The 10,245-nt window shown below is 50.2% G+C and overlaps 1 protein-coding gene across 1 annotated transcript; it reads right to left on the reverse strand.

The window, feature by feature from the left end:
* LOC149332779 (innexin inx2-like) lies at positions 1-9,932 on the reverse strand. Its single transcript, XM_089558363.1, has 2 exons — positions 8,101-9,932; positions 1-1,288 (listed from the first exon to the last, which is right to left on the reverse strand). Exons 1-2 carry the CDS (start codon positions 9,033-9,035, stop codon positions 1,051-1,053), a joined length of 1,173 nt encoding a protein of 390 aa, XP_089414489.1. The 5' UTR covers positions 9,036-9,932; the 3' UTR covers positions 1-1,050.
* Between the last annotated feature and the right edge of the window lie 313 nt (positions 9,933-10,245).

A 10,245-nucleotide genomic window follows, 5' to 3' on the forward strand; every position in this document is an offset into this window, starting at 1 on the left:
GCGGCATAGCCATAGCGCCATGTTCCTATGGTGCAGTTAATGACACAGTGGTCACCTTAATAAACTAAATACATTTATTCACACATACACAAAAAGAAACTGAGATCGAGCTCGCAGACTAAGCCCGACTCATTGGTTGGCTCGTGAAAGGAAACGCTGCCCACCATCGAACGACGTGTAAGCGTATGAAGCAATGGCGCTGTCCTGCATCGCTGGTGCTACGTAGTGCCTACGCTGGCAGTATGTGCATTACCAGGAATCGGGAACAGCTCCTGGACAGTGCAGATAAGACTAGCAGCCTATCTATCACATTCTGTTTTGCAGCCACTCTCTCTCTTAGGTCACAGATAATGACAACGCGCTACTTTTGATGGATGGATGGATAGGAGCGCCCCCTTTGATACGGGGTGGTGGAAATTGCCACCATGCTCAGCTTTTCTTTATTTATTTTTGTTCAACTGTGTTGTCAATTCTCATTAAGATTCGCCATCTTCGTTACCTACGTTTTCCTACACTTCTAACCTTATGCCACATCTCTGCTTTTCAGCCAACAATCCTCCAATCGCTTTTTGCTAACTTCCACTGCAGATTTACTTACGTGACCATTGTTATCTTTAAGCCCTAGGGCCACAGGAAGAGTGACTGTGCCTGCATCGACATTCGGATGGATACCATCACATTTGAGTATGAGGCGTTCAATTGTTTCCACAGATATACCACACACTGCACATGTGTCATCTTCTTCGGTAAATTTCTTTTTTTTTTTGTAGCTGCGCGTTCTAAGACACCTGACCTAGTTTCAAAGAGTAGGGCATTGCCTTTTGAGTTATCATTGAAAACTTCTTTCCTGATCTGCCTTTTCCAGTATCAATATAGTTCTACACTATGCTTCTTTTCCATTGAATTAATCCAAGCCATGCGCCACGTGATGGCAGCCAAGGGAACTAGAAGCGCTTGTCCCAATGGCAGAGCATGCACAGCTACAGTCTGTCTGGGAACAGGGTAGCAAATGATTCCACACGCATGCTTCTCCGCCAAAAGGACGAGCGATCAGACGTCCTGCGCGGGCACCAGTCCGTATCTAGTCTTTTCTGGGTTCTTTTCCGAGTCTTCAGGAGCGTGTTTCCGGTGGCTGGGCTCCTCACGGAGGTGGTCGGCCACTTCGGTGATGACCTGGCTGAAGATCTGCGCTTCCACGTTCTGGCCCATCATGTAGAGAAGAAACCAATCGCCCAGGGAGCCATGGTCCAGGACTTCGCGTAGGTCCCTCTCCGGAATAATGTGAAACCTGGAGAACAGAACGCAGCAGGGAAAAACCCGTAGAGTTGAGTTGAGTTGTTTTAAGCTACAGGTGGAATTAGCCTTGCATGTTCTGCCGGCAAATGCTCCACCGTAGCGTCACTTATATGTTAAAAATGTCCTAAAACCAGTCAAATCTGTCCCGCTATGCACACAGTCGCTTATAATAGAACATAGGCCACTCCCGCAGTCACTATCGATGCACACAGTCACTCACAGCATAACAATATCCACTCCAGAAGACACCATCTATACACATATTCAGTCACAGTAGAACATAGTCAATCGCAGAGCCACCATCCATGCACACACTCACTCACAGAATAACATAGACCACTCCAGAAGGCACCATGTACGCACACATTAAAACACAGAAGACCATACACCGTCCCTGCTGTCACCATTTAGAGTCAAGATCAGTGTCCTGCAGGGATGTTAAAAGAAGGCGTGGAGCCTCTCTTGTTCACGTCCGGTTTCCACTCGCGTAGAGAATGTCCTGAACTGTACTGTGAAGTGCTACTGTAAGCGGGCTGTCTGTAACGCTAAATTCAACATCTGGACACGAAAGTATAGTAGTTATGACATGCTCAACACTTAAAAACTCGTTTTATTAGGAGGCAGTCAAGGAATAGGGATTAGATATTAGAGAGATTTAGCATAGCGCAATCCACGATCAGCTACCGCCAACCGGTTCCTCGATCTTCTAAGGAAACAGTAGCGGAATAAGGAACATATATTTCTGAAGTGATCGACGGCGCTTGTGCAGGCAAAGCTAGAAAGCTTTTAAAAGCAAACGTTCCTTCTTCTTGTCACCTTCTTTATTTTTTCATTAAACGTGTCTTAAACTATTCAAATTACCTGTTTCGTATACGATGGCTTGCGAGCAGAGGGAGATTTATAATTGGTTACGCGTTCCAATTAAAGCGCAAGCTTCTCTCTGGTCCCTTACAAAAAAAGTTTTAGACAGTCTATAGAGTGTTTATAGACTTCTGTCTATAAAGCCTATAGACTGTCTATAGACAAATCCTAGAGAGCAAGCTATAGGCAATACAAATGCCATAGACAGTCTATAAACAATCTATAGATTTATGGCCTTGCACTTTTAGTAGACTTTTGTCTATAGACAGTCTATAGACTATGAACAGACAAAGAACAATATCTATAGGAAGTAAACAGAGTCAATAAGAAGTCTATCGTAAAAAAATTGGGCGTGTTGGTACAGGGTCCGTCAAAAGTTCCCAGGCCACATGGTCCGCTTTTCATCGGTGTATCCTGGCACTTAAGATTCCGATAGAGCTATCGAGGTTCTCAGATGGTAGAACGATCCTTCTTCTATTCTCTACAGATATTTTGAGCTTCGAGGGTATCTCAACAGCCCGACTATGCTGCTCAAAAGCAAACCCTGTGGCCTTGGAACTTTTGACGGACCCTGTACATGTCTTGAACAAATAAATGGCAGCGCAAGGAGACGAGGACTAGACCTTGTTGTCTCGTCTAGACCTCGTCTCTTTGCGCTGCCATTTGTTTGTTCAAGAAGTCTATAGACTGAATATAGACCATTTTTATAAGGAGTGGCCCTGGTGGTTTGCAATCCTTCCCAGCAGTGTGTTTGAAACACATCTAACTTGAACAAATGTGCTTTTTGTACGAGCACAGTGTGGCGCAGTTGTTCCTTCGGCAAACAATGAGAGCGCCTTGTATGCCCTTTCCTTCACACTGCTATCTACGCAAGTTCTGAAAGCTCGAGTTTAGAATCAAGCAGTGAAGTAGAAATAGCGAATTCCTTTAAAGTACTAGGTGTACTTTTTAATGAGAAAATGACATGGGATGATCACACAAATTACATAACATCTAAGCTGTAAAGAGTCGTTTGATTTATTTACGCTCTCAAACACATGATCCCTATAAAAGTGAAAGTACTGCTTCATAATTCATTGTTCTGGGCTCACGTAAATTATTGCCACTTGGTAAGGGAAAAACATCTCTCACAAACCTTCGGAAATTACTCATCCAGCAGAAAAGTATACAATGCAGCGGATGATCATACATGAAATCAAGAGTTGGACGAAAACTCGCCTGGTCGGAGTGAATTATAAAACGTGACATTGCAGACGCCAACCACAACACCGAAAAGAATACACAAAAAACGCTTCGGCTCCCACACGGGAGCCTTGTTCACAGTAAAAAACGAGAGGCGGGTGCGCGAGCTTATGTATGCTTCAAAAGGCGGCGCATGGAGCATGCGTAAGCAGTTGTCAGATTTCCGCAGTTTCGGTTCAAGGTGTGACAGGTCGTTTGTATCGTCAAAGATTCCAGGTGAAGGCGAGGGAATTTCTTCTTTTCTGTCGCAATAACATGTGCCTTGCCCCAGTCGATAACCTGTTGTTTCGATATGGAGTGTTCGGCGATAGCACTGGAATCCACTTTTCTGTTTTTAACATCGTTTTTACGATCTTTTAGGCGCCTTTCGAAGTTACCAGTTTCGCCTGTGTAGACGCAGACGCAGTCGAAGCAGGAAATGCTGTAAACCACGCCGGGATATTTTTCTTTTCGAAGAACGTCCTTTACGTTGACCAAAGCATGTCGCAGTTTTCTGGTCAGAACGTGGGCAATGTCAACATTGAAGGTGCGCAGAATGCGTGCCAACGCATCGCTGCTTCCGGGGATGCAGGGAACAGCGGCACGTTTCAGGGGGGAAGACACAGCTGTTTTTCGACCGATGCCACGAAAGATGTCGGGCGGGCATTGCGTGAAAGTTCTTGTCGCACCATGTCAGTCATTTGCCCTGTCTTCGGGAGAACTGGTGGCAGCTGTGTGTCGACCGGAACGTGAAACAGCTTTGTCTTCCCCCCTGAAACGCGCCGCTGTTCCCTACACACCCGGGAGCAGCGAGGCGTTGGCACGCATTCTGCGCACCTTCAATGTTGACATTGCCCACGTTCCGACCAGAGAACTGGAACATGCTTTGGTCAACGTAAATGACGTTCTTCGAAAAGGAAAATATCCCGGCGTGGTTTACAGCATTCCCTGCTCCGACTGCGGCTGCGTCTACACTGGCGAAACTGCTAACTTGGTAAACTGGTGACGTGACTGAACAACTGCATACTTGTGCGAAACTCCGGGAGCATGTGTTGGCAGTACAGGACCTGTGTCGCCAACACGCACATTACCTAATGATGGCGACTCACGCGGCATCGTCGCCTCGCCCCTACTGCGCCACCAGGACTGCGCGCCACCGTCGGGCGCTTCGCCTGCGACGAGACGTTGAGACTCGGAGCACTTCGAAGACGCTGTGTTCCTTTGACGCATGCGCCGTTCTGGTGGCGGCGCAGCTGCAAGGGCTCTTGCTCAGATGGTTTCGATACCACGCTAAACACATGCTTTCGCACGTATACTCGTTTCAACTAGGTTAACCCTACTACATCTTTTTTTTTGTCTACGGCGGTGGCGTCAGGGGCGATGACCAAGCCGGAGTGCTTGCGGTGGCGGGGTAGGTGTGCCTCCGCAATCCGGCTCTGTGAACTCTCCCGTAAATTGTTTGTTTGTTTGTTGGGGTTTAACGTCCCAAAGCAACTCAGGCTATGAGGGACGCCGTAGTGAAGGGCTCGGGAAATTTCGACCACCTGGGGTTCTTTAACGTGCACTGACATCGCACAGCACACGGGCCTCTAGAATTTCGCCTTCATCGAAATTCAGCCGCCGCGGCCGGGATCGAACCCGCGTCTTTCGGGTCAGCAGCCGAGCGCCGTAACCACTGAGCTACCGCGGCGGAGCCGTAAATTGTCACCTCGATCTGTTTGTGAGCAAGCTGGTAAGCTAGAAGGGCTCGCACTCCTTGCCGACGGTAAAAACACTAACGGCAGCGACAGACGTCTAGGAGGGTCCAGCTCCGCGGACAAAGCTTGTACGCCGGGGGGATTTTATGGCCTTTTCTGAAGGACTGAGTGCAGGAGGTCAACACATTGCTCGCGATCAGGGTTACACTCCGCCGCCTCCCAGCAAACTAAAAACCTCTCAGAGACGTCTAGCTAGACATCTCTGAGAGATTTTTGGTTTGCTGGGCTTGTCCCAGTAACATTGCGCCTATCTCGATATACCTGCGAAGGCGTTGGTGTGGAGTGCGGCGGGCGCTGCAGAGGACAGACAGCTAGAGGGGTGGAGACGGGAGGGTGCGTGTGGTGCCCAACGCTCACCACAGATTCCCTGCGGTTTGTTGTGCGGCATTGCTCTTCCCCGGGCGCGGGCAGACGAGTGCGTTTGTGTGTGCATGCGTGCGCGCCGGCAAGCGGTACTAACAGCAAGGGACGTTGCAGACAGCGCAACGGCTCGAACAGGCGAAGGAGGTCGCTAGCTGGCACCAGACGGGCTGCCAGCAGAGGAGGCGAGACGCTGGCTGCTGGAAAGCGTTGCCCTGCGAGGGACACCCGACCCACCCTGACACATCCCCAACGGCGCCATCGTCCTTCCTGACGTAACGGCCGCGGCTTGTAGACCGGTTTCACAAAGCCCACTGCGCATGCGCGCTTTTACCGGAAGCAGTCGAGCGCCATCTTGGTTGTAGTCCGTCGCCGCGTCGTTCGCACGACAACCCACCTTATGTGGCGTCTTGACTGGCATTAGACACTGTCGCAGCAGATTTCCGTCGTGTCACTTAATGCTGTCAGCTAAAGGAAACAGAAGAGCCACCACAGAGGTGGTTCTACGCTTCCAGGATGCTGCATGGAGGGGGGTGGCCGCGCCGGCGACACTGCGCTTGTTATTCGAACCTTCGTGTTTAAATGCTGCAGGTGACAATGGAAACGTGCTTGGCTGTCAGCGTTGCTCATTTTGCCAGCAGAACATTCCTGTGTGCATGCGTTTGAGCGCCCTCAGACAGTGCTTACATTTCTTCCATTTCATTTTGCCCCGTTATTTTTCGTGGTATCCATCTAGGCATCCGCTAGCCATGTTAGCAAGCGTTGCCTTTATTTCTTCGTCATGCTTTCTTCGTCAAAAACGCAGTAACCATCTCAATTCTCGGTGGACACCCCAATCGCCCCGTGAGGAGAATGATGGAGGGCGCAGTGAAACGAGGGCTGCAGTGGAAGGAATGACTCCGACCACGTGGGGATTTTTAACCTACGCTGACATCGCAGAGCACATGCGCGCCTTTTGCGTTCCGCCTCCATTTCATCTTTTCGTTTTGAACCGCGTAAGTTTTCAAAGAGAGCTAAGAGAAAATTGGCTTGAGGAAAGGAAAGGCGCGGTAACTGTCTCAGTGTACACTTCAAATGCGCCGTGCGGAAAGAGATGAAGAAAACAATGAAAGAAGAAAAAGAGAAAGAATTGAACACGCAGTGGAGGATTCCAGAATCATTTAGACCACCTGGTGTTTCCGCTTGGACCTGTGGGTGGGGACCACGAAATTCTCAAATGCCCCAAACACACTGCCAAACGGTTTTATTTGTGAGCCCATGCTGCAAAAACAAACTAAACTGCATATCGAACCAGAGAAGCAGAGCGTGTTCGCAGTGGGCCGTGTGCAGCGAGAAGGTTGGAGAAGGGGGAACTGCAATATGCCAAGTCGAATCGGTACGGATGTGGTGGGCACCGTTACAAATGTACATACTCAGCGCAAAATAGCCAGTCGGGTTAATTAGAAATATATTAGTTACATCCAGGTGAAGGGAAACTTCGTGAAAGTGAGATATCAAATACATGGGCTTCTGTGGGAACTTCCAAGGGGTATAACTATTTCTTCGTTATATCAATTTCTCCATTACTAGCTATTTCGTTATAGTGAAGTTCGACTGTGTATGAATTAGAGTAACTATATAAGTACCTATAGGTGCCTATAGGTACTTATACAGCAACTCTAGCATGAATGAGCGCACAGCGCCACCGTGCGCCTAATTCAGTGCGCTTTAGCGAGCGGCGCCAGCTGCGGGGAAGAACGACTGTGTCGTTACGTAGAACTGCAGATTGGGCTAGTTGGTGTAGATTAATAATGGTGGTTCAATAGTGCAAACACACAGAGGCCAAGAAAGAGACAAAACACACACAGAGACCAAGAAAGAGACAAGACACACACACCGGCACTCGTGCGTGTGTCTTGTCTCTTTCTTGGTCTGTGTGTGTTTGCGCTGTTGAATCACCATTGTGTCGTCATGCCTGCTACGGCGAAGAGCGTCAGTTCGAGTCGGTTGCACGCGGGTGACTGGGGGCTAGTGGAGGGGGGATCGGCGTAGTCACCTGCAAGGTCGGAGGAGCGACGGACTACTGACGTCCATTCGGCGGAACAGGTCTATAATAGCTACTCGCTGTAATAAAGTGAGCGCAAAAAATGCGCAGGTGATCGTACGATGAGATGCGACAAACATGCATTAGTAGTATTGGTTGTACATTTCACTACTATATTGGTCCCCCTCCCACTGCGTCTTTGAATTTAATCGGTACGCTGCTGCGTGGGCTTACAGTGGGCGGAGCCTTCTGGACGGTATAGGTGGTTGGGTGGCTGTGGACGGAGCTTCTGAATGGTGGAGGGGGGTGGAGGCTTGTAGGTAGGTGGTGCATTTTTATCGGTGGGTGGGTGCTTGCGGAGGGTGGTGGCTTCACACAGACAGCTAGACACGGCATTTTCAACGAATAAGGAGTCCACCACTGCTAATGCAGTAAAATCGGCAAAGTTCCGAGCAATGACTGCAGTTTCTCACTGCAGCAACAAATTCATCTGCTAGTGCTAGTGCTAGTGCAGTCAGAAAATGTCCTAGTACAGTCAGAGAGGGTGAGGCTATGGGAGTTGACCTTCTCCTCAGTACTCACCGGTAGTGCAGTGCCCGTGACCTTAAGGTGCGGCTGGAGGCTAGCAGCATCCGCTGGACAACCACAGCCGCAGTGAGCGCCGCTAGAACGACAAACCAGAACCAGAGGAAGACGTAGATCTTCTCGTTGACGATATTCAGCGGCAGCACGCAGACCGCGTCGTGAGTCTCTACGTTGCCAGACGAACCGAATTTGTGGAAGTGGCACTTGGCAACACGCGGGAAGACGCGTACCATCGGGTCAAGTCTGTCTTCGTAGTCTTCGTCGCGAGTCACGAAGCTCACGACCTCGAGGCCATAGGTGAGGAACTCGCCGTCCAGGAACCTGTCGATGAAGAAGAGCTGGCACACCACGTTGAAGAAGGCCAGGGCTTCGCACGCGAAGTACTTCCAGGCGTACCAGTCCTGGGATCCGAGGTTCGACAGCAGGTACTTGACCAGGAGATCCGTTCTTTGACGTTTGGCGTCCGGTTCAAGGACGGCGTGAAACTCGAGGCTCTGGACCATCATTTTGAGCCTCCCACTCTCCCACGCCTTCCAGAGCCAGCGAGGAATGTAGAAGAAAAGCGCCTGCAGGAAGAGGACCAGGCAGACCCACTGGTAGTACTTGTGGTACTTGACGTCGGATTCATTGGTGAAGTCAGCCCCATTACCCACTCCCGGGTAGACAATCCGCTTTCCGTCGGCGTTGGCGAACAGGCTCTTGACGCTGTAAGTGGCGTGAATCCAACAGTAAACATTTATGACTCCAGCGGGAACTCCAGATGAGCGGTCGCAGTCGATGGGATCGCCGACATACTGCTTCGTGGTGACCAGAACAGCGAAGGCTACCAGTATGAGCACCGTGAGCTGGTGATGGAGGCGAAAGACGAAGCAATCGATGCTGACCTTGCGTATGCTTAGAAGCTTCTTGAGACTACCAAGAACGTGCAGCATGATTGCTTACGTCGTGTACCGGAGGGCTTTCGCTGCAGAGCTGAGAGGAAGACCGAGAACTGGAGACGAATGTCGGCGCTACGTTTCTTACAGTTCTGTTGGAAAATTCGCTGGCATCCAAAGTGGTAAGGTGTAGATCATGACCAAGTAAGATCTACTGTTTCTTCAGACGACCGCAGCAGAAAGACGTAACGTCCCAACACGGGCGTTGAAGCAAAGAGTGAGCGAGGCAAGAGGCTCACACTGCGACCACGTGTACGTGCACTTCGTCAGACTCTCGCTCACGTGGTAGCGTTTGCTTTGTGGCGCAGCTCGTTGGCCGAGCAAGCGCAACAGCAGCCAAGACTCCTTTGTATGCGCATAAATATCCCGTTATCCACAGTGACCCTCCGGTGGTAGTCATCAAAAGACGGCGCCAAGAAACTCAAGTACCCACGGCAAACGATGCAAGAAGACTGAGCTGCTCACCTTGCCGCAGTTCTCGACCCCGAGTCAGCCGTTGCTGCTAATGATTGCAAGCATCGTTGTGACAAGAGGACGAGACACCAATCGTCCATGGGTACAGCGCGGCAGCTTGGCCTTCTCTGCTGGGATATCACATACGTTCCGCAAGTGTGGTCCTCCAGCAGGCTTTGGGCGCTGTTGGATGCGGGCGCAGACGTTTAATGACTAATCGTTAGAGCTGCATCTACAGGTTTATGCCATACGCTTGCCACACAGCCACCTGTGGGCTTTTTCAGCCTTCCGAGCCCCACCAGAGAGCATGGCGCCGCACCTGCGTATCCCGCACGCCGCCTACAGCGGCACAGCGCTCCTGCTGTTTTTCTTGTCGTTCACGGTCGCTGCAACCCATATAGCATAACCGACAGCGGAAAGGCGGTATTGTGCAGAGACAGTTTCGCGAAAGCACTGCGCCGCAGCTGTGGATGCTATAGGCCACGATGCATAGTGCGTCCGGCGAGAGTTCTTCCCCCCCCCCCCCCCCCCCACACACACACACTTTTTTTTGCAGCGAGCACACTTCCGCCAAATGTTATATGCCTCGAATATAGTGGGCCTGTGATGATAAATGGCGTTTCGGCTTTTGAATTGTCCTCCGTTCTTCTTGGGTGGTCTGCACACAATGCGTTCAATGGAATTTTGATGCAACCTCGCAGGTCTTATAGTGCGATGGTTTGAAGAGAAATCAGGCATTGTGGTTCGATAATTA

Source organism: Amblyomma mixtum, chromosome 8 (assembly GCF_055824585.1).
Source record: "Amblyomma mixtum isolate Tamu chromosome 8, ASM5582458v1, whole genome shotgun sequence".
Taxonomy (NCBI): Eukaryota; Metazoa; Arthropoda; class Arachnida; order Ixodida; family Ixodidae; genus Amblyomma; species Amblyomma mixtum.